The 24243-nt window shown below is 46.2% G+C and overlaps 2 protein-coding genes across 3 annotated transcripts in view; one reads left to right on the forward strand and one right to left on the reverse strand.

Annotated features, from left to right (window-relative positions):
* The window catches only part of MIER1 (MIER1 transcriptional regulator), a 31205-nt gene extending 17897 nt beyond the window's left edge, over positions 1–13308 (forward strand). For both annotated transcript variants that reach the window (XM_086842928.1, XM_086842927.1), the window contains 9 exons: positions 960–1092; positions 2440–2504; positions 2819–2891; positions 4607–4758; positions 5414–5495; positions 6954–7048; positions 7643–7770; positions 9299–9435; positions 10288–13308. In XM_086842928.1, the coding sequence (XP_086699054.1) occupies positions 960–1092; positions 2440–2504; positions 2819–2891; positions 4607–4758; positions 5414–5495; positions 6954–7048; positions 7643–7770; positions 9299–9435; positions 10288–10613 (1191 nt within the window). In that variant the 3' untranslated portion in view covers positions 10614–13308. The remainder of the gene's footprint in view (positions 1–959; positions 1093–2439; positions 2505–2818; positions 2892–4606; positions 4759–5413; positions 5496–6953; positions 7049–7642; positions 7771–9298; positions 9436–10287) is intronic.
* Positions 13309–14728: 1420 nt separating this feature from the next.
* Positions 14729–23473, reverse strand: SLC35D1 (solute carrier family 35 member D1). The gene is made up of 12 exons (XM_086842929.1): positions 23237–23473; positions 22468–22501; positions 22310–22396; positions 21442–21509; positions 20990–21061; positions 20328–20396; positions 19956–20058; positions 19453–19545; positions 17000–17067; positions 16597–16675; positions 16334–16416; positions 14729–15821 (listed from the first exon to the last, which is right to left on the reverse strand). Exons 1-12 carry the CDS (start codon positions 23449–23451, stop codon positions 15713–15715), a joined length of 1080 nt encoding a protein of 359 aa, XP_086699055.1. The 5' UTR covers positions 23452–23473; the 3' UTR covers positions 14729–15712.
* Positions 23474–24243: the final 770 nt, after the last annotated feature.

Consider the following 24243-nt stretch of genomic DNA (forward strand, 5'->3'; position numbering starts at 1 on the left):
ACTCCCCAATCCCATCCCAGTTCACACCAGTTCACACCAGCCCAGCACTGAGAGCAGGCACCTCCCAGTCCCATCCCAGTTCAGTTCAGCCCAGCACTGGGCTCAGACCCTCCCAGTCCATCCCAGTTGGATTTTAGGGAGCCCTGGGCTGGCTTTTTGCTCTCTGAGGTTCTGCAGGCACCAAATGCAGCTGTGGGGGTGGAATAATTGTAGAAATCATTGAAGCTTTCCCTGCTCCATCTCTGCTCGGCCCATTTAGCTCCCTGCACTTAGCTGCCTTCTATTTTTAATCTGCTTTAAGCTGCACATGTGACAATGCTCTGGTGGCTGCTGAAGGTGCACAGCCATGTGTGCTGGGGGGGCACCAACAGCATAAAACACTAAATATACAAACTGCAGCCTTGCAAGCACAGAAAATCCATTGGGGAAAAAAAAATATTTGTAATTTTCATTTTCTCAGCTTGTAATAATTCCTCTAGTTGTGGTGGTTTGTCAACAAATAAAGGAATTTATTTGAATTTCTGATCTTGACTCAATGTGCAGAGCTAAACCTGCTTTTCTGTGGGGTTGAACCACTCAATTCACATGGATTTTTATGAAAAGTACAATTTCCATCTAAATCCCTCCCCTTCTTATTGAAAATTCATAAGAAAGGGCTTTAAAGACCAAAGTAAAAATTCAAGTGAAATGCAATGCACTAAAATCCACGAGGATTAAAAAACCCAAAGATTTAAGTTTTATCTACTTAAAAAAAACACCCTGAGAATGTATTCACACATTAAAAAGTCACATTTGTGGTAGATCAGCCTGGACAAGCCACAAATAAAAGAGATTTGGAGTTGATCTCTTGATAATCCTGGCAAAAATATTCCCAAAATCAGATTTATCACCGCCAGGGCTAACTGAGCTGCTGCTAATTTTTTTTTTCCCTGTTTGATTTTTATTTTCTTTTTGGGCAGGAGGAGACCATCAAAGATTCCTCAGGGCAGGAAGATGAGACCCAATCCTCCAACGATGACCCAGCCCCATCTGTTGCTTCCCAAGACCCCCAGGAGATCATTCGCCCTCGGCGCTGTAAATATTTCGATACCAGTAAGTCCAGTTTCCTGCTGAGCCCAGAAATCCCAGTTCCACTGAGCTCTGGGAAGCTCAGCTCCACTTAACCCAGCGTTCTGTGCCAGAAATTCATGTTGATCCCTAAAAATAGTGAGTTTTCCTTTTCATGGCACTGCTGTTGATAAGAATTTTGCTCAAAACAAACAAAAAAAATGCCTTTTTATTTTTTAGGTGTTAGCTGAGGGCTAAAGCTGCTCTGCTGACTCTGTGGAAGGACAGGAGATAATCTCTGATTTTACAAGAAAGGATGAAATTTGGGGGGAAATTAAAAAATTGAAATTTGAAATTTTACAGGTTGAAAATTCATTGGTGTGCTCTGGTTATTTGCCAAAGGCTAGCAAAAGCTCTGTCCTCACCCAGAGGAGCTCACAGTCCACCTGAAATGAAAAAAACAACTGAAATTTCCTATAAATAAAACAGTTTTCCTCAGAAAAGCAGTAAAATCTGGGAAAGGCCATGAATTGTTAATCCTGAAAGAATGGAGGGGGAGGAGGGTCACAAAGAAGAAAATTTGCTTCAAGAATTCCACTTTTGATTCAGCATTGAACTGATCCTTTTCATTCTTATTTTGTTTACAAACTGATTGCACATCCACTTGAGCTCTGATTTCCCTGGAATCTGACCCTTTTGGGCTGCTTGGGACAGCAGATATTTATTTTATCTTCCTTCAGTGAAAGTGGCTGTTGCTATTTGAATTCCTTCTATCTGTGTTTAAACAAATAAAAAGTTCCTCACCATACCTTACACTGGATGATTATTAATTATGATTCTGTAGAAATGCAGTTTTTAATTTGTAGTTTATTTAAATCTAAAATTGCCAAGGAACTTTTACATTTAAATGGACAAAGTCCAAAATTGCCAAGGAACCTTTAAATTTAAATGAATTGCCAAGTGTGTAGCTGTGCAGAGGATTGCAAATATCTTCAATTAATTCCTCTTTTTAAGCACAGAATTAACTTAATGGAAACACTGGAAAAGAACAGCAGCAGCCAAGCCAGGAGCTGATGGAAAAAATATTCCCACCAAAATTTCAAATAAACTTGGATGGGGGGGAGCATTCAAAGCTGAGGGAAAAGAAATTCGAATTCAGTAACAAAATTTAGGGATGTGTTTATTTATGTCTCAATTTCTCAGAGCCTGTATCTTAATCCAAATGTGGGTGGGTCATTTTTTTATCTTGTCACCGCTGAGCCACAAATGTTGTCCCCAAAAGTGTCCCTGGCACTGCTGGGGGTGAGATAAGGAGGGAGGGAAGGGCTGGAGGCTGCTGGTTTCTGCCAACCCTGCTCTTCTGGGCTTAAATGTCTGCAAAATTCCTTGCAGATAGTGAAATAGAGGAGGAATCTGAAGAAGATGAAGATTATATTCCCTCAGAAGACTGGAAAAAGGTAAATATTCAGGCCACATTTCATGAATAATTAATTAATTTGTTACTGGGTCACTCTGTGGAGCACCTAAATCCTCTGCAGTTTTTCCTCATAAATATGAGAAATTTTGGTAATGAGAAGTCTTTAAATCCTCTCCAAAAAGTCAAAAATCCATTTCCATAGAGTTGTTTTCAGTTTTGAACCTGTTAATTGCATTTTTAGATTTCAAATAGCGAAAGTTTTAAGAAGGGGAGGGAAAAATGATGTGGTCATGCTCCTGTTTGTTAACAAAAAATCTCAGGGTTGCTTCACCACTTCTTTTTCTTTCCAATCAGGAAATCATGGTGGGCTCTATGTTCCAAGCTGAAATTCCAGCTGGCACCTGCAAATATAAAGAGAATGAAAAAGGTGAGATTTGACCATTTATTGCTGCTTCAGATTAATGTCTAATTAAAAGAAAGAAAAGATTTGATTGATGTCATGGGTCTTAATAAATGAGTGACAATTAGAGGCATCACATCATCAAATTGGAGCTCATCCTGTACTTCAGCAGAGCTGGAGAAAGAGGAAAATAAGGATTTTATTCTTGGCCTGGTGCCTCTTGAACCCTTGGATTCTGATTTAGTGATCCACACAAGCTGCAACCTCTTCACTCCTCGATTTATGTCAAATGAAACATCTAATGGAGAGATGGTATTGCTGGAACTGGATTATCACATTAAAAGGGGCAAAATGGTTCCAGCAGCTTTGGTTTTCACATTTTGTACCTCTTCAATCTGCAATAAAAAGTTCTGCTTTTGTGGTTTTCGGGGTTTTTTTCTTTCCCCAGAATTTTTCTCCACATCCCAAGCTTTGGCTGGGTGCTGTCAGGAAAGGCAGATCCAGTTTAAACCCAGCTGGGAGTATAAAAGTAGGAACTTTTCTTGCTCACTCAGCCCATTCCTAAGAATTTGCTCACAATTCAGATCAATGAGAATGGATTTTTTTTTTTTTTTTTTTGTAGTTTTGTATAATGTAGTTTTTAAATAAGCACCACAAAACCTGGAGCCTTCCTGGAGTCCAAGTTTAATCTCAGTTATCTCCTTGCCCAGAGAGGTTGTGGATTCCCCTGGATCCCTGGAAGTTCCCAGGCCAGGCTGGACAGGGCTTGGAGCAACTTGGGATAGCAGAATTCCCTCCTCCCAGTGGAATCCATGGAATTGGATGATTTTTAAGGTCCCTTTTTGGACACAAACCATTCCAGGATTCTCTGAGGATTCCATGAGCAGCCCAACATCAGCTGAGTGGGAACCTCTGAAACAAAAACCTCCCAGAAAACTCCTGGGAGCTGCTCCCAAAGAGTGTCCTGGATCAAATGAAGCCTCTTTCTTTGCAAGACATTTAATAATTTTCTTTCTCACTTCTGGGGTTTTATTTGTATTTATTTCCATAATAAATTACCTTTTCCAAGTAGAGATATCTCTGAACCCCCTGAGCTCCCCCCACACCTCCCTTCCTGTGTTTTCCCAAGCATTCCTCTTGGAATCAATGTTCAAATTTCTTTCCTGCTGCTCTTTCTCAGGTTGTTGAAGCCCACAAATAAAGTCTGGATATTTTCCTACTTTAATAGCCAGAATTTCATTTTATTTTGCTACAACCCAAAATAAAACTGGGGGAAAATCAGGAGATATCTCACTTTTTCCACATTTTTATTGTGGCTTCCCTGCCCTCAGACTCCTGTGAAAGCTCTGGAAAAGGTGGAGATTAAAATTCTGGATTGCAGGATGAGTTCAGAAATCCAGAACCCAAATCATGCCAGGGATTTGAAGGCAAAATCCAAAATCCAAGTCATTTGGATATTTGCATCCATGAGATTTTTACCTGGATTTAATAATCCCCCAAGGTTGATCAGAGACAAGAAATATTTTATAATTATTGTTATTATTATTGTTATTATTATTTTATTTTAAATGGAGATAAAATATATATTCCTATAAATGCAAAATTATATATCTATAATTTATATTATATATTTATACTTTATATTTGTATTATGTATAAATTACTAATATTTTAATATTATTTAATTTTATCATGATTTATTTTACAAATTTTATTTTGTGTTCTCCCTGGGGTTTATCCAGTGTATGAAAATGATGACCAGCTGCTCTGGAATCCTGACTTTTTACCAGAGGATAAAGTCATAGAATTCCTCAATGAAGCCTCGAGGCGCACGGGAGAGGAGAAAGGCCTGGATGCAATTCCTGAGGGGTCACATATTAAAGACAATGAGCAGGTATAAAAAAATAACCACAATATGCTGTTGATTTTTATGGAATTAATCATTTTTTTTTTAAATTTAATTTTACTCCCAAGAGGTAAAATTGGGTTTGAAACATCTTCATTGCTCCTTGTGGAAATTGAAATTTGATGAGGTTTTTACCTCTCAGTGAATGTGAAACTGTTAACTTGGGTTTAATGTTGCTTTATGTAAAATAAATATATAATAGAAAATAAATAAAATCAGATTTTATTTTATATATAAAAATCTGTATGAATTAATTCTCTCAGGTACAGAATTTTTCAATTATGAAATCCTCTATAAATTTACATTTAATTTTTCCTTCAGACCCCAAAAAAACCTCCTACACAACAATTTTACGAATGTGTGCAGTGGACAGAAAAGTTTCCAAAAAGAAAAAAAGCCCCTCCCTCAATTTTACAAATGTGTGTAATGGATGAAAAAGTTGCAATGCTTTGCTTGGGTATTTTCTTGGTTCTGTAAATAAAGATTTAGAAATTTAAATACATCTTAAATGACACTGCATTCATTCCAAGAGTTTTATTTCTAATCTGAAGAGGTATCAGTGATTTTCTGAGCGTGCTGCTGTGGCACAACAGAATTTGTGTGGTCTCTGGAGTGGTAAAAATGTGGATTTTCCTCTCTGCAGGCTTTGTATGAACTGGTGAAGTGCAATTTTGATACTGAGGAATCCTTACGGAGGCTGAGATTTAATGTCAAAGCAGCCAGAGGTGAGCATGCCCTGAAAAAATGAGTTTATATCCCTAAATTTTCATTTATTTCTGGCCCAGGCATTGGGATTTGCTGGCAGCAGGCTCAGGAGGTTGATTTGAGCTTCATTTAAATGCAGCCTCAGTGAATCTCTCATTGTTCTCTGGGAGAATGGAATTAGCAGATGTGGAAATTCACTTCCTGGCCATATTTGATATAAATATCTGGGACTTCAGCAGCAACTTCAAATTGAAAATGACTTCTTAACAACTCAACTGGGCATTTTTTAGGTATTTTATTGTGCTCTTTTAGACCTTTCAGTCATCAAAGTGAATTCAACAAACAATGAGCCATGAAATAACTCTAAACAAAGGAGCAAATTAACCTTTTATTGTGCAAAATACAATATTACAAACCCTGATATGTAAAATTAAATAATTCCAGATAAAGGAGCAAATTAACCTTTCCTTTTACAAAAATAGCATTACAAACTCTGATACTTAAAATGAAATAATCCCAGATAAAGGAGCAAATAAAAATATTATTTTACAAAAATAACATTAAAAAACCCCTGATACATAAAATGAAATAATCTTAAATAAAGGAGCAAATTAACCTTTTATTGTACAAAATATTACATAAAAACCCTGATACATGAAATAATTCTCAATAAAGGAGCAAATTAACTTTTATTGTGCAAAATATAACATTACAAACCCTGATATGTAAAATTAAATAATCCTAAATAAAGGAGAGAATAAATTTTTTATTTTATAAAAATAACATTACAAACCCTGATACATAAAATGAAATAATTCTCAATAAAGGAGCAAATTAACCTTTTATTTTATAAAAATAACATTACAAACCCTGATACATAAAATGAAATAATTCTCAATAAAGGAGCAAATTAACCTTTTCTTTTCCAAAAGTGTAGCATTAAAAACCCTGAATACCTAAAATGAAATAATCCTAAATAAAGGAACAAATAAACCTTTTATTGTACAAAATACAACATTAAAACTCCAGATCTCAAAGGTGCTGTGGGAGCCTTGAGCATTTCCTGTGCTGATATTGATCCCTGCACTCAGGAACAACAAACTCAGGGAATTCAGGAGTTGTTTTCCCACACATTGATCTGTTGGTGGTGCTTCCAAACCTCTCCCGAGCTCCCTGGAGCATCACAAGGCAGGAATGATCCAATAAATGAGATTATTTTGCTCTCCCACTATTTTAAACTTTATTTCTTGGTGACCTAAAGGATCAATGAGGTCAGATTCAGTTCATAGCAATCCCTTCAAACCAGCACCTTGTCCTTCAAAGGGAGAATTCCCATTTTTATACCAAAAACTGAAATTCCTCCAGAATCAGCAGCTGGAGGAAGGACCCAGCTCACCCCAGATTGTTTCAGTTGCCTTTTAGTGGCTGTTTTAATTATCTGTTTCCTTTATTGTTTTTTATTTTGGATTTTCCTACAGAAGAATTATCTGTGTGGACAGAAGAGGAATGCAGGAACTTTGAACAAGGGCTGAAAGTCTATGGCAAGGATTTCCATGTGATTCAGGCAAATAAGGTAAATTTTAAATGTAATTCTCTCCTTTTACATTTTAAAGTAATTATGAATAAATTTTTCTCCTGCATTTCCTTCATAAAGAATAAAAAAGAGATAAAAAATTAATAAAATTCTTTATTCTTCATAAAGAATAAAAAAATATTTAATTTTTGCTGCAGAATCACAGAACCCTGGAATGGTTTGGGTTGGAAGGGACCTTAAAGATCCAACTTTCACTATCCCAGCTGGGACACTTCCAGGGATGGCTCCAGGGTGGAATTTTTTCCCAATATTTACATCCAAATTGTTTTCTCAAAGCTCAGAATTTGTAATTGGAAGTGCAGAAATCCTGCAAAAATCCTGTGGGAAGGAGCTGCTTCCCTGGAGCCTGACTCTGGACACCCTTGGAATTTTCCTGCTGGAGCTGCTCCTTCCAAAAGATCTCCAATATTTTTACAAACACCCTTAATTTCCATCTCCATTTTGAAATATGAAGCTTCCAAGCAGCTTTAACTTGAAATTCCACACTTTTTGTTCTAAATGCTGGGTTTTTACTTATTTTTTTAATCAAAAATGCCTTTAAATTCACCAAGACTTGCTTGGCTGTGCTGCCAGGTCCGGACCCGCTCCGTGGGGGAATGTGTGGCTTTTTATTACATGTGGAAAAAGTCGGAACGTTACGATTTCTTCGCTCAGCAGACCCGTTTTGGGAAGAAAAAATACAACCTGCACCCTGGGGTCACGTAAGATGTGCCTGATTTCACCATTTTGGGGTTAAATCTTGATTTTTTTTCCTGTTCTCAGCTGAAAATTCAGGGATTCAGAGCCTGATTTGCAGCAGGAAAACAGCCAAAGTGTAAAAAAAAATGGCATTAGTGTGTATAAATAATCTGTAAAATACATTTATTTGGAGTAAGGCCAACACTTTGCACCGAGGAGCAGTTTTAGCTTGAGTTCTGTTAGAATTTGGTTGGTTTTCTTTTTAAACGTTAATAGGTTTTATTCTTTTAAATGCCTGTTTGAATTAAATATGTTCTCAACAAAACCATGAATCCCAAGTTTCAGGTGGAATTTGTGGTGCACTCTTTGTCCATCATTCTGACCAGCCCAACACCAAATCCCAGGAGATTTTGGAGTATCCAAAGCTCCTTTTCCCATTCCCATCCTTGCTGGGGAAAGAGGGAATGTGTGAGCAGAGCTGCATTCCCAGCTTGTTCTGCTGCCCTTCATTCCAAAGCTCTGTTTGCCCTGTCCTGCTCTTTCCACTGCCTCTTGCCAAGCTTTTTTTTACTATTATTTTCATTCCTCGTTTCTTCCTGGCTTTCCTTGGAATATTATTGTTTCTCCAAACATTTCAGGGCTCTGGGGACACCCAGAGTCGCCATCAGGGACTTTGTGGCTGTTACAGAGTTTCTTACCTGGCAGGGACTGTCTGGCTCCCCCCTCCTTCCATCTCTTGGTGGGTTTTTCCCCCCTTATTTTCCATTTTCCCCTATTTTCCATTTTCCCCTATTTTCCATTTTTCCCCAAATTTTCCCTAAATTTTTGGTGGTTCAAAGCTCTCTTCCTGCTGCGTAGGGGAGCAGCAGCAGTGTCTTTAAGGGCTGGACTTGTCTGTTCTTGAACGATTTTGAAGATAAATTCAGGGAATTCAGGGTGTAATTCCAACATAATTACATGGCAGGAGAAGCTGTTTCTGGAGTTAATCCAGCCTTCCCACCACATCCAAGGGTTTTATCCACCAGCTCCCTTTGTTTCCACCTTCCATTCCTGCCCTGGGCTGGAGCACTGGAATAAATGGCAGAGATGGGAATGTCTTGAGCTCTGGAGTTTTTACCTTCACCCCTTTGGGGGTGCAGAAATGGGATTTGTATTTACTGGAAGGGTTTGGTATTGGTGACTCAGCAAATTCCAAGAATTCAGTGCCTGAAGGGATCACCTTGGAAGCACAGGCCAGACATAAAGGGTTTGGAATCATGGAATGGTTTGGGTTGGGAGGGACCTTAAATCCCACCCAGGGGGCAGGGACAGCTCCCACTGTCCCAGGCTGCTCCAAACCCATCCAGCCTGGCCTTGGGCACTGCCAGGGATCCAGGGACAGCCTGGGAATTCCATCCCAGCCCCTCCCCACCCTCCCAGAGAGAAACTCCTTCCCCATATCCATCCATCCCCGCCCTCTGTCCCTGGGAAGCCTTTCCCACAGAGCTGCAGTGTGTGCAGGGATATTCCCAGGTGGTTTCCCAGCAGGCTGAGCCGTGTGTGTGTCCGCAGGGATTACATGGATCGGCTCCTGGATGAGAGTGAGAGCGCAGCCTCCAGCAGGGCCCCGTCACCGCCCCCCACGGCCTCCAACAGCAGCACCAGCCAGTCCGAGAGGGACGACTGCACCTCCAGCAGCAACCAGAACGGTGAGAGGGGCCTGGCCTGCCTCTGGCACGCGATTCCAGCCGGGATTGGGTCGGGAGAGCCCATCCCTGCCGTGCCACAGACACCTCCCACCATCCCCGCCCGCTCCAGCCCAGCCTGGGACACTGCCGGGGATGGAACAGCCACAGCTTCTCTGGGAATTCCATCCCAGCCCCTCCCCACCCTCAATATCCCAATTATCCCTGTTTCCTTCCCAATATCCCATTTATCCCTGGCCTTTTGCCAGTTTAATACCATTCCCTGTGTCCTGTCCCTCCATGCCTCATCCCAAGTCCTTCTCCAGCTCTCCTGGAGCCCTGGAAATGGCTCTGAGCTCTCCCAAAGCCTCCAGGTGAGCACCCCCAGAGACAAACTATTTCAAGCTAAAACTGGTTTTTGAAAAACACTCCATGTTTGCATTTAGGGCCTTGTTATGGAAGATAAATCCCTGCTGGAATTTGCTGTTGAGTGAGATTTGGGAGTTGCTGTGTGCCCTGTGCCAGTGCAGAGGTGTCACTGCAGGGCTGTGGGGGGTCCTGAGCAGGGCACTGAGCCCCTGGGGCAGGAGCTGGGAATGGGAGAGGAGCTGGGGAGTCACTCAGAGCGTGGAAATCACCTGGAAGCTGCACACAGAGCCCAGGTGCAGCTCCTGCATCCTGGGATTCCAGGACATTCTCTGTTCCTCTGAAGCACTTCCATGAACTCCCCGTGTCGTTTGGATGCGCCTCCAGCACACAGCGAGGAGAAAAACGCTGGATTTTTAACAAATTGCAGTTCAAACTCCTCCCTGCTGAGCCAGCCCAGGTTGTTGTGTGGCTGCTGAGCTTTGCTGATGGCGTTTCTCTCCAACCCAGGTGTCTCTGCCAACGGCCCAGGGGAGGTGCCAGGGAAGGAGGAGGCCAAACTGGAGGGACTGCACGCCAATGGACCCTGCAGTGGGAAGAAAACCCCTCACACCGAGCTGGATACAAACGGCTACGAACCCGAAAACCTCTCCAGTGACCCCAAACTCGCTCACTCAGCTTCAAGGAACGAGCCTGAGCTGGAAGAAAAGAGTGAGAGACCTCTGAAAAGAAGAAGAATTAACAGCAATGGGAAGGAGAGTCCTGGTGCTTCGGAGTTCTTCCAGGAAACCAACTCCCACGGGAAGCTGGAGGAACTGGAAACTTTGGATGACTGAGTGCTGGGAGCTGATTTTATTCCTTGGAGTAAATTTTGGGTGTCTAAAATTTTCAGGGTTGATGGGTTACCTTCCAAAGTCCAGTTCCATAAACAATCTGAGATTTTTTTTTTTCGTTTCCTGAGACCTTCTAGGTGGCTCTAAAGATCCAATGATTTGGTTTCTTCCAGTGCTGAAAAGCAGCAGGAGAATATTGAATTTCTCAGAGCTGGCAACTGCAGTTCTGGGATAAAAAGCTCTTAAAATATTTAAGGAACAAAGCAGTGAATTGCTGCAAAAATATTCCCAGCCTAAAACATGAAAGAACGTGTTAATACAGCATTTAATGTATAAAACAGCATTTAATCAGTGTACAAGTGAACAAAGCATTTGGGGCTTTGCAGGAAGTTAAAATAAAACAGGAAAAGCCAAGACAGAGCAGGCACAGAGACTTCCACTCCTGCTGGAGAGAGGAAAATGTCATCCCATCATTAAGGAACCCTGATGAATCCTGAAAGTTATGAGCACAACTATTTTTATATATAGAAGTTTTAAAAGGTAAATAAATAAACCAGGTCAGGTTTGTCTATGTAAAATTGTTGACATCAATGATGTCTTTCCATATTCTTTATCTGGGCTAAAGAAATACATTCTGTATTTTTCCAGATTTCTTTGTAGCCTTTGAAAGATTTTTACAGTACTTATGTCTTGATTGAACTGTCCTTTCTTAAAACAAAAGCTTGTATAATTTTCTTACCTTGTACAGTTGGTAAACTTTTATGAGAGAGTTGATACTCTGAGTCTAATGTCAGCTTCCTTTTATTTTGCTGAAGTCTTTTCTAAAAAACAAAACAGCAAAAAAAAAAAAACCAAAAAAAACCAAAACCCAAACCAAACCAATGGAGTTAAAAATTAATCACCAACATGTTAATTTCCTTCCCAGAAACTGGTAAATAATTAACATAAGAATGGTTAGGAGGCGTTTGATTTTGGAAACGTGGGGTTGTTTTTTTTTTCTTGTTTTATGGCAAATAATGATGTTTCAATTTTTGTTAAGCATGCTGCTTGCACTGCACACATTTCCTTGCTTTCTTTCTCCCTCCATTTGGAACTCAAGAGAAATTTCACAGCAGCCAAATTCTGGAGTTTACTGAACCTTGTTGAGGTTGAGCTGCTGCAGCACTCACTGGGTTATCTGCAGGCCCTGCCGCGTTCCAGGGAGCACAGCAAGGGCTGGAATGGTTGGGAATGCAGCTGGGAACTGGTGCTGGACTGGAATTCCCCAGGACCCCAGGGAAGGCTTCAGTGGGAGCAGGGCACAGATTGGATCTGATGATCTCAAAGGTCTTTTCCAACCTAGAAAATGCTGGGATTCTCTATTGGCGCACAGGGACGCGCTCACCCGGAGAAGGGAGAGCGGGAATTTCACACTGAGCTGTGGAGAAGGAATCTCAGTGCAAAAACCAAAAATTCCTGATAGAGAAATGAGAAGTGTGTGACGCTCACCCTGCCACTGAAAAGCTGGGGGTGTAGCACTTCCATCCAGCAACCAGGAACATTTGAAATCCAAATTCACTTTGGTTTTGTTTGGTTGGTTTTTTTTCAGCCCAGCTGCACTTCTGCTCTGTTCAAATCTGGGGTAATTGTTCATTTGTATCATTGATATAAGGCTGTGTCCTCCTCACAGGTGTGCTGTTCACCCTTAACTGGTTATTTTCTCTTCAGGTTTATGCTTTTTCTGGTTCCAGTTGAAATCAAAGGTTTGAAATGGATGTTCCAACCCAAAGCCCAGCGCTGAGGGCTTGGGCTGATTCGGTTTCTTCTCCACTGAACTTTCCTTGGACTTTGTGATCAGGAATGAAGCAAACCTCGGGATGAGGATGGGTTATGGATGCAGGAACCTGCTGTTCCCAGAACTGTGGGGAACAATCAGCTCTGCCTGCCAGCCCTGCTCCTGGAGAGGCTCTGGGTGAGGTTCGTTAATTAAGGCCTGTGTTAATTAAGGCATGCAGTGATTAATGCCTTGAGGCAGAGGTTGCTGTTAACTCTCCCCTCTGGTTATGAGCACAACCTCCAAGTTTCCCCTTAGCTCAAAGACGGTTCCACACAAGCAGAATCCTGTTTTCTGTTTTATTTTGATGCTCTTTGTTTGGAATCACTTCCCAAAAATCCGTAGGAAAGTTTCCAAATGAATTGTCTCAGGCTCGTGTGTGAAATCCAGCACTGTGTATATTTTCAGAAACGTTGCTTTGTTTTTTATCTTTCCTTATTTTTATTTTTATTTTGGTGATGCTTAGAAGAGACCTGACATTCCATAATCCACTATGTAATGCTCAGCTAGACTTTCAGAATATTTAATTCTAATTTACCTTTTGTTTATGCTGGTGTTTTATACAATACTTTGTTCATGTTTCAAACTGCAGCCACTATAACTCGATCATTGCACTACTAAAGCTATTGAAAATCCTGGAAATCTGCAAACTTTGCTTTCATTTTCCAAGCTTTCAGTACAGTTGGGAATCCAGTCCAGCAGGAAATCCTTGGGCTTCCCACAGGGTTCAGTGTGCTATAAAATCCCCACACACACACAAACCCTTACAGATTAGTTTGATACATTTTTTCCACACAGTATTTTGCACTGTCATTAATTCCCTCCTCTTATTCCCCTTCCCCATCTGCAATTCTGGAAAAGCTTATTAAAATATTTTTAAACTTATTGTCTGCATCCAAAATTCCTGCCTTTTTTTTGCTCCAGAGGGGTGGAATGTTTCTCCTCAGAGGATGGCAGGGCAGCGACCCTGCGGTGAAACCCATGGAAACAAAACCCAATCTTCTGGATCAACTTCCAACTGTTCTCCACATCCCTCCTCAAGGAATATTCCCTCCCACCTCCCCCTGCTGGGCGATAAATCCCGGATTTATCCATCCCCCAGCATTCCCATCCTCTCCAGCCAGGGAAGGAAGAGAGGGATGAGGCAGGAGCAGCTTTGGTTCATTGGTTTATTGGAAGCAAATACAAAAATACAGAGGCACATAAATCCTTTCTGCTCATTTCTCACATCCACAGCCTGCCATACATTCACATTTTCATCACTAAAATGCTCATTTTGTAAATAGATTCTCTATAGAAAACATTTTTTTTAGTCAATTCATAGCATAGAAAATACTGTTAGAGGAATTCTTGGCTTTCCCAGTGTTTAGGATCCAGGACAAAATAAGCTTTAAAAATCCTTCCCTGTTAGGACTGCAAATCTAACCAGTAGATTCAAAACTGAAGAGAAAATGATACAAAAACCCCTCTGGCAAAATCAACCTCCTGGCACGGCGGGGTCGGAGCACATGTGGGGGAGAAAGGGGATTTGGGAATGCTGGAGCAAGAGGCAGGAGCAGGTGGGAGGGGCCCCAGCAGCACCTGGATACTGGGAACCAGTGCAGGAACCAGTGCATGGACCAGTGCAGGAACCAGCGCAGGAACCAGTGCATGGACCAGTGCATGGACCAGTGCAGGAACCAGCGCAGGAACCAGTGCAGGAACCAGTGCAGGAACCAGTGCAGGAACCAGCGCAGGAACCAGTGCAGGAACCAGCGCATGGACCAGTGCAGGAACCAGCACAGGAACCAGTGCAGGAACCAGTGCATGGACCAGTGCAGGAACCAGCGCAGGAACCAGCTCAGGAACCAGCGCATGGACCAGCGCAGGAACCAGCGCAGGAACCAGTGCAGGAACCAGTGCAGGGACTGGGGGGCTTCTGCACAGCAGGAAGGGTTTGTCTCCCTCCCTCCCCTGGCACAAAGCCGAGGTTTTACTGGAATTTTGGGAGATAAAATCAGGGATTTTTTCTTGCTGCTCCAGGACACCTGACCTGCCCCTCATCACTGCAGTGACCACAAAATCCCACAAAAAAAGGGGGAATTGTGGCTCTGGAGTTGCTCCAGGATCAGGATGTTGCAGCAGGCAGCAGCTCCACACCTTCCCCAGCACGCCAGGCTGCAGCTGCACCCTCACAGAAAATCTCTTCCCCATCCACAAACTTCCAATAAATCCCAGCAAATGCAGCTTTGTCCAAGAGCAGTTCCAGCTGAAGCAAGTAGTTCCTAAAAAACCCCGCTGCCAGTGTCTAGAGAAGCTGGTAGGGTACCAAAAAATCCCTAAATACATTATTTTACTAAAAGTTTTTTAACCAAGATTAAAAACAATTCTTTCTAACCCAAAAGACAAGCCCTGGAAAGGAGTGCTGGGTAAAACAAGCTTTAAAAACCACTGAACACTGCCCAGTGTACAATTCCCATTCCTTTAGTGGGTCTTTCAGGGCGATTAATTCCATGGAAAACAAGAATTATGGGGCTCCCTGTACTTGCCAAAAAAGAAGATTTAAGTCCTTGTGCCTCTTCCAGGGTGGGAGCTGGAATTATTGCAGATTCCCTGGATGTGCTGTCCCAGGTGGGACAAGCTCAGCTCTCCTGTGATCCCAGCAGCTTTCCCAAAGCCAGGGTTGGTGTCAGGGAGGCTGCAGAGCTCGGCAGCAGCTGGAAAACCTTTCCTGCTGGGAATGTCTCCAAGCCTCGGAAAGACAGAGGTGAATGCAAGGCTCTGACAAACCCAGCAGGGCTCGAAAAGTGGGTTAATGGCCCAAACACACTGAAAATAAACAGAAAACAGCTAAAAAATAAAGTCCAGAGAGCGCCGAACATTCATCCAGGAGGTTTTGGAGCAGCTTCCAGGGAACGCTGGCCAGGGCCCTCGGCATTCCCGTCCTTCCAGAGGGAGCAGCTGGGCACGGAGCCAGCCCCAGCCTCCCAGCCAAGCCGGGATCAGCAGATCCACGGATCCCATGGAGCAAATCCAGCCGGGGCCACATCCCTGCCGGCACAACTTCCAGCCCCGCCCGTGCCCACCTCGGCTGCCTCTCCCAGCTCGATTAGAAACCCGTTAATTGCTCCCGATCAGACTCAATTAGGCTCACCCTTCCCCGTGCAGGCCGGGTGGATCTTCCCAAGGATTTGTGAAGGCAGCAATCTCGGCTGTGCAAATTAATCCCCGCGGATCCCTCCCCACCTTCTGCCCGCGATCAAGCGAACGGATTTGGGTGGATTCCCAAAAACAAAGAGCCTCTCCCTGCTCACACGGAGCTCTTCCCTTTAATATCCATCTTGCTGCCAGCATCCGACTCCTTGTTCAGCTGCTCCTCGGTGAAGGTGATGTAGGAATACACCAGGCTTCCAGCAATACTGCAAGAGATTCAGGAACACCTCGGGAACCTGCATCAGCCAGGAACAGCCGAGGCACAGGGATCTGCTGGAAGCATCCACTTCCAGGAAAATTCCCAGTTTTTCTCCTAGAGCCAGGTGTTTTAATTCCCTGCCAAATGGGTTCCCAGCCTAGTGCTGGATCTGTTGCACCCCCAAAGGGATCCGGGACAGGAGAGACTTTTCCAAAAGCTGAATTGTAAATAATCCCAATTATTGAAATAATCCCAAAAATTCTCCTTTTGCTGCCTTAATTCCATGACTCTCCTTGGAAACTCAGGGAAAACTCAAGTTTTCTTGTTAAAATACTCCTGTGGATTCTCCCAGCTTTAAAACAAAGTTTGGGAACATCCCACAGACCAAGCACAAAAACCCAATTCTGTGGGGTTTTGGTTTTCTTTTGGAGGGGGAAAGAAAATCCATTAAATCAGTCAAATCCTTTCAGTTTCACCCCAGTTTTCATTTACAAATCAGAAGGAAACCGCTGCTCTTACCTGATATTTAGACCAATGAAGTTCATCCATGTAAAAATATAATCTCCTCCAAAAAACATCCCAATATAGGTTATTAAAATATTCTGCAAAGGAACAAAGAAGGGAGGAACAAGCAGCCTGAGCCAAGGGGATTGTAGAGAAAAGGGAATTTAAGGAAAAGGGGGTGGAATGTGGGGGCTGGAATGTGGGGGGATTAATGCAATTCCCAAGGGATAATGAGGAATAAATTGGGGTTTTTTTTGGGAGCAGGGAATGCCACTCACCTTAATGCAGCCAACTATTGTAGTTGTAAGAGCAGAGTTGTACTGAGTGCAAAGAACCGTGGAATACATCAAAATAAACCTATGGAAAAGAGGGAAAACACCTTGGGAATCACCTCATCCCATCACCCTGGCCATGGAATGAGGTGAGCTGAAGGTCCCTCCCAAGCCAAAGCATTCCAGGATTCCATGATTCCATTCCATCCTTTCCCCAGCAGTGTTTATCCCTCTTTTTTAGCTAAACCTGCACTGGAGGAAGGTGGGAGATAATTCCCACCCCCCACAACTCTCAGGAATGAGGAGTGATGGTTTATTCTGATTTTTTAAATGATAAAGGCCACCAGCATTCCCTCATTCTGGAATGCTGATGCTTTCCCTGCTCCCAGCCCAGCATCCCAGTCCTTACCCCATGACACAGGAGAGAGTGAACTGCACCACGAAGAACGTGTCTGCCCAGCCCTGGTATTCCACTGCCTGCAGGGAACAGAGCCTTGGGAAGCACAGAATTCCCAGCAATTCCAGGAACAACCCCCCAGCACCAGGAAAAAACAACCCAATTCCAAGGCTGGAATGACATCCTGAGGCTGGGGCTCCCCATTGGTGTCACCTCCAGCCTCATCCCTTCTGGAAAAGGCAGGGAATGTCTCTCAAGGCAGAGGGATCAGGAGAGGCATCACTGCATCATTCTGGAATTCTCTTGCTGCAAAGCACAGAACACTCAGCCAGCCCATCCCAAGGGAGCCCTGACATCCAGAGGTGCTGCTGAGGCAGCCTGGATTTCAGGGAAGAGTTTTTTTCCTGGGCTTTTGGACTTTTGGGAGCATCTGGAGTGCTGGATGCAGTGCCACAGACAGGGAGAGTCCAGAGGGGCCACCAAGATCCTGCAGGGACTGGAGCATTGCCCTGAGGAGAGCTTGGAGCAGGCTCAGGGATCCTTGGAGAACCCCAGGATCCAGAGGAGCTCCAGAGGAGCCTCAGGCACGAGGCAGGAGCAGGGCAGGGCAAGAGCTGCTTCCCTCACCCCCTTCCCAGCTGGACAGGGAATGCCAAAGCAGCCAGGGCTCCTGCCAGGCAGCTGGGAATGCTCTTCCCACAGGGACACAAAATTCCAGCCTTGGAGGGACCTTCCTGCAGCTGATCCATCCTCTTTTCCCGCAGGAATTCTGTGGGGAATTCAGCAGCAGCAGCAGCAGCACACAAAGCAGGATGTGTTACCTGCGATGCTGCCGAAGGAACCACAAGAATTCCCAAATCCACAGGCACAGGAAAGGCCCCCAGGCCCTGCCCCAGGGGCCTTTCCCGGAGCTGCCGGGGCGGAGTTTCCTGGCAGCAGCCCCAGCACAGAGCGAATCTTTGTGCTCAGAAAGGAGTTTATTCATGGAAAAGCAAATAAAGAACGGACATTTCTGTCCCAGGGCTTTCCTGGCCAGCTCCTGATCCTCACGGAGAGATTCCATCCCAAATCCAGCCCCGGAGCTGCCCCCTCTGCCCTGCTAATCCCAGCTCCTCAGCCCGGGACTGAAGGGTGGGAGACACCTCCAGCCTCGGGGGAGGGAATTCCTGAATTCCCTGCACGTGGAGAGGATGGCCAAAAAACAGGCAGGAAAAAGGAATCTGCTGCTCAGGAGAGCCAGCTGCACATCACTGAGTGCAACAGCAACAACAGGATTGGTACAACTAATTATTATTATTATTATTATTGTTATTGTTATTGTTATTATCGTTATTATTATTGTAATTATTATTATCGTTATTATTATTATTATTATTTTGTTATTGTTTTTATTGTTAGTATCATTAGAATTAGTATTATTAGTATTGATATTACTCATATTATTACTATGCTAATAAATAAGTTAATAATTAAATATTATTTATTATAATTATTAATATTATTAGTGGTAATAATAGTAACAATAAAAGATAATTTCATTTATACAGGGCCACAGGTAAATTATTATTAATATTATAATTATAATAATTGGTATTAGTATTATTAGTATTACAATTATTAGTATTACTATTATTAGTATTATTATATTTATTTAATGCTTTAATTAATAAATAATTAATTTAATTATAATTGTATTATTTGTTATTAATAATTATAAATATTATTACTAGCAATAATAGCAATAATAACAATTTCATGTACACAGGACCACAGGTAAATAATCATAATTACAGTAGAAATAATGAAAGATCATTTCATGTATACAGGACCGGAGGTAAATAATAAGAATAATTATTATTACTATTATCAAATTTATAATTATAATTATATATTATTTATTATAGATAATTATTAATATTATTAGTAGCAATAAAAGTAAAAATAATAAATAATTTTACCTATACAGGACCACAGGTAAATTACCATAATCATAGTAATAATAATAAAAGATCATTTCATGTATACAGGACCACAGGATGATAATAATAATAATAATAATAATAATAATAATAATAATAATAATAATAATAGTTTTATTATAAAAAGTTATTAAATATAAATATAAATATTATTTCATATCTCCAGGACCACAGCCCCAGTAGGGCACCTCAAGCACCTCAACAAAACTGCCCCAGGGAGAGGAGAAGGACAGTTAAAAAAAGTGTGAAGAAACTCACTGATTGCAAAATTTGTCAACCTCTTTAATTAACCTTTGGGTTTTCTCCTTGCTCTCCACTTCCCCATCCTCAGGCATCACAAAACACCAGAGGGAGCAGCTCTGTGGGTTCCAGCCCAACAGAAAAGCTGAGGTTCCTCTCTGCTGAGGTGGTTCTTGGGCAGCAGCCCTTCCCCCAGCCCTGCCCCTGGAACTGTGGCACAGAATCCGTGGATTTGGGCTCTCCTACCTTGTGTGCATCTCCAGTGATGTAGGCAATGCTCAGGGTGGGGAGGATCATGAAGAGTGCATTGTAATAGAGCAGTCCATACTTCCCCAGCTCCTGGAAATGGGAAATGCCCCAGGGCTTGAGTGGGATCGCAAATCCCCGCTCCCACTGCTGCTGGGACTGCGCCTGGAGCGGGGGAATTCTGAAATATCACGGAATTCCAGACTGGTTTGGGTTGGGAGGGACCTTAAAGCTCATCCAGAGCCACCTTCCACTGTCCCAGGCTGTTCCAACCGGGTCTTGGGCACTGCCAGCTCCTCTGGGAATTCCATCCCAGCAAGGAATTCCTTCCCCATATCCCATCCATCCCTTCTGGCACTGGAAGCCATTCCCTGGGTCCCATCCCTCCATCCCTTGTCCCAGTCCCTCCCCAGCTCTGGGCAGATTTTGGGAATGGGAACCTCCCCCCCTTGGCCCTCACAGAAACCAAGCCCCAAATCCCAACATCCCAAAGCTCGTCCCACCTTTGAATCCAGCTTCTGTTTCATGTAGGCACCGTTTGCAGCTGTTAAGGCATCGTTAATGAGGATAAAAATATATCCCTCCAGGTCGAATGCCAAGTCAGCACTGGGAAAGGGAAAAAAAACAGGAGTTAAAGCAGGGAAAAGTCTTGGAAGATTCCTTCCAGCTTCTGTGGAGCAGCAAGTCGTCAGGAAAAGTTAATGGTGGGAGGAGGGGTTGGGATTTGGGTCAGGAAAACATTCTTTCCTACTAGAGAGCACGTCTGAGGGGGGGAAAAAAATCTGTGTTTAATCCCTCCACTCCCAGGACACAGCAGGGAACTGGATTCCCCTTGGAATGGACCCTCTGGAGATGTGGGAATGAGGACAGCTCACCTGGCAGCTACAAATGCACCAAAGATCATAGCAAATACTGTCATCTGAATGCTCCAGGAAAACTTCTTCCTGGAAAACAGGCGGGAGGACACGGCATCAGCCACTGCTCAGTCCCTGGGAACACTCTGAGGGCTTTGGAGCAGAGCAGGGAGATTTTCCTCCTGAGGAAAGGGGGAAAAAAAACCCAAACTGCCCCCAAACCAACCACCCCGTGCAGGAGCTGCGAGTAAAGACATTTTTAGACAATTATCTCTGCGATTTTTCAGAAGATAAAGAATTCAGCCTGGAGGAGCTGGGAGTTGATGAAGAGCTGCAGGGGCAGGGAAGGGCTCAGCCTCCCAGCCCATGGAGCCAGCCCTGGGAAGGGGCTCTGGGCACTCCAGGAGTACTTTGGGCTCCCTACAGGAATTGGCACAGAACCCTGAGCCTCCTGGAGTGCTGCAAGTGGAGACAGAGCAGCACATCCCTCTGCCTCAGCTCCCTCTGCCCCAGCTCCCTCTGCCCCACATCCCTCTGCCCCATCTCCCCCTGCCCCAGCCCCTCTGGAAACCCGGGCAGGGATCAAGGCCAGCAGCTCCTGTCCTGCTCCCTGCTCCCATCCCAGCCCAAACCCCGAGTTCCAAAGCTGGGCCCTGCCAGCTGCAGGGGCTGGGAGCACTCACTTGAGCAGGAATCCCTCGGCAAACATGGTAAACAGGATGGAAAACCTGCGCAGGACCGTGAACATGGGCAGGCTGTGGGAAGAAGGGCCAGGGGGTCAGAGGGGTTCCCCATTCCCCACATCCCAAACGGAGCAGGGATGCGGGCTCTGCCCTGCCCCAACTCCTCACGGATACAGGATCCCTCCTCATGGGAAGGGCACCACTCCCACACCCACTGAGACCTGACCCTGCCAGGATGGGGGACCCCAGGGGACCCTCCAGCCAAAGAGCAGGGCCAGCCCCGTTGATTTGGGAACACGCACGTGGCACCTCCCGGCGTGGGCAGGGGAGGAAGGGAAGTGCCCGGCTCGGATCTCGCACAGCCCCGGGGCCCCGCAGGGCTCCCTGGCAATCCTGGAAAGCCCCAAGGAGCGCTCAAACCCTCCCCACCGAGCAGGAAAACCCATCCCTACTTCAGTTTCTTTGTGCTGAACAGTCCTGTGATCTGGTTCCCGAAATACAGGAGAGGTAGAGGAAATGTCTGGAAAGAAGAGGGATAAGGCGGTGTGAGGGACCCTGAGCAGCCTCCGCGGATTAACGGAGCCATGGAATGATTCCCAGCCCGCCATGGAAACCCTCACACACACACACAGACAGACACACAGACAGACACACACACACACAGACACACACACACACACACACACACAGAGACACACACAGACACACACACACACACACAGACACAGACACACAGACACACAGACACACACACAGACACACACACACACAGATACACACACACAGACACACACACACACACAGAGACACACACACAGAGACACACACAGACACACACACACACAGACACACACACACAGACACACACACACAGACACACACACACAGACAGACACACACACACACAGATACACACACACAGACGTGTGCACACACAGACACACACACAGACAGACACACACACACACACACACAGATGCACACACACAGAGACACACACAGACACACACACGCGTCCCGGAGCTGCTCCGAGCCTGCAGCATCCCGGGAACCACGGGCATCCCAAAGAACCCCCGGCGGGGCAGGGACCCCGGCGCCGGGGAAAGAAGCCCGGGGAGGGGAGCTGGGTGTCTGGGGAGGCATTTGGGTGCTGGGGACGGGATTTGGGTGCCCAAGAAGAAGAGCTGGATGTCTGGAAAAGGGAGCTGGGTTCTGGGGAAGGGGATTTGGGTGCCCGAGGAGGGGATTTGGGTGCCCGAGGAGGGGAGCCGTGTGTCAGGAGAAGGGAGCTGGGTGCTGGGTGTAGAGCAGGGGTCTCACCCGCCGGGGGATGTGTCTGTCCAGGTCAGGGAATTTGACCACCCGCAGCGCCTTCCCCGCCCAGAGCACGGCCACCGTGGCCACCATCTGCAAGAGAGCAGGGGTCACCCCACAGCCCCCAAAAGGCGGGCTGGGGGACACAGGGGGGTCCCACTCACCTGGCCCAGCCCCACGCACAGCGAGGACGGGAACCTGCGGGAGGAGAGCGCAAATCAGGGGGGTCCCCACAAACCTCTCTGGGGGGTCCCAGAGGCCCCACGGCCATGGGGGCCCGGCCATGGGGACATCCTGGCTCGGGCAGGGCTAAGGACGGGACCCCAAAGCTGGGGGTGACACAGGGGGGTACCCGAGCCCAAGGACCGGGGGGATCGGCGGGGTCCCAATCCCCAGAACCACGGGGGGGTCCCCACGCCGATCCCGGGGGGGTTATCCTGATCCTGAGGGGGATATCCCCATCCTGAGGGGGTTATCTCGATCCTGAGGGGGTTATCCTGATCCTGAGGGGGATATCCCCATCCTGAGGGGGTTATCCTGATCCTGAGGGGGATATCCCGATCCTGAGGGGGATATCCCGATCTTGAGGGGTTATCCCGATCCTGAGGGGGTTATCCCGATCCTGAGGGGGTTATCCTGATCCGGAGGGGGATATCCCCATCCTGAGGGGGTTATCCCGATCCTGAGGGGGATATCCCGATCCTGAGGGGTTATCCCGATCCTGAGGGGGTTATCCCGATCCCGGGGGGGTTATCCCGATCCTGAGGGGGTTATCCCGATCCCGGGGGGGTTATCCCGATCCTGAGGGGGTTATCCCGATCCTGAGTGGGTTATCCTGATCCTGAGGGGGTTATCCCGATCCTGAGGGGGTTATCCTGATCCTGAGGGGGTTATCCCGATCCTGAGGGGGGGGTCCCACCGGCGCAGCCGTACCCGTAGGTGGTGAGGACGCTCTTGTTGACGACGACGATGAGGAAGGAGCTGAGGCCGTAGAAGGCGGCGGCCAGCAGGCGCAGGCAGAGCGGCGGGGCCGCCATGCCCCGCTCCGCATCGCCGGGCTCGGGGGCTCCGGCCGGGGCTCCCCCCTCGGCCGCCCCCTCGGGCCCCCCCCCGGCAGCGGCCGCGGGGCGTCTGCGCGGGGCCGACATGGCTGGGGCGGGGCTGAAGTGGGGCACACCGCGCATGCGCGGGGTCTGCGCGGGGCCGACATGGCTGGGGCGGGGCTGAGGCGGGACAGACTGCGCATGCGCGGGGACTGCGCGGGGACTGCGCGGGGACTGCGCGGGGACTGCGCGGGGACTGCGCGGGGACACGGGACAGGGGACAGGGGACAAGGAACACGGGACAAGGGACAGGGAACAGGGACACGGGACAGGGAACAGGGACACGGGACACGGGATCGGGGACAAGGATCAGAGGACGGGGACAGGGGACACGGGACAGGGGACACGGGACAGGGGACAGGGGACAAGGAACACGGGACAAGGGACAGGGGACAAGGGACACGGGACAGGGAACAGGGACACGGGACAGGGAACAGGGACACGGGACACGGGATCGGGGACAAGGATCAGAGGACGGGGACAGGGGACACGGGACAGGGGACACGGGATACAGGACAGGGACAGGGGACATGGAACAGGGGACAGGGGATACAGGACACAGGATACGGGACTCGGGATACGGGACACGGGGCTGGGATGGGGGGACAGGGATGGGGGACATCGCACAGGGGACTGGGATTGGGTGGGTGGTGGCACAAGGGGGCAGTGGTGACACAGGGGCTGGGATGGGGACATCGATAAGGGGGGGTCTCCCGGGAGTTTGGAACGGGCAGCATCAATGAGGGGACCCCCCCCGGGTGTGGCATGGGGGACACGAAGAGAGGAAGGGGAGGTGACACACGGGGGGACACTGCAGGGACAAGGGGACACCAATCG

The sequence above is a fragment of the Cyanistes caeruleus genome, chromosome 9, assembly GCF_971803275.1.
Source record: "Cyanistes caeruleus chromosome 9, bCyaCae1.hap1.1, whole genome shotgun sequence".
NCBI lineage: Eukaryota > Metazoa > Chordata > Aves > Passeriformes > Paridae > Cyanistes > Cyanistes caeruleus.

Coding starts and splice junctions, on each gene's coding strand:
- SLC35D1 (XM_086842929.1), bottom strand. CDS start 23,451: ATGTCGGCCCCGCGCAGACGCCCCGCGGCCGCTGCCGGGGGGGGGCCC. Junction 22,502..23,236: donor AGCGTCCTCACCACCTACGG/GTACGGCTGCGC, acceptor CTCCTCCCGCAG/GTTCCCGTCCTCGCTGTGCG. Junction 16,417..16,596: donor CAATAGTTGGCTGCATTAAG/GTGAGTGGCATT, acceptor GTTCCTTTGCAG/AATATTTTAATAACCTATAT.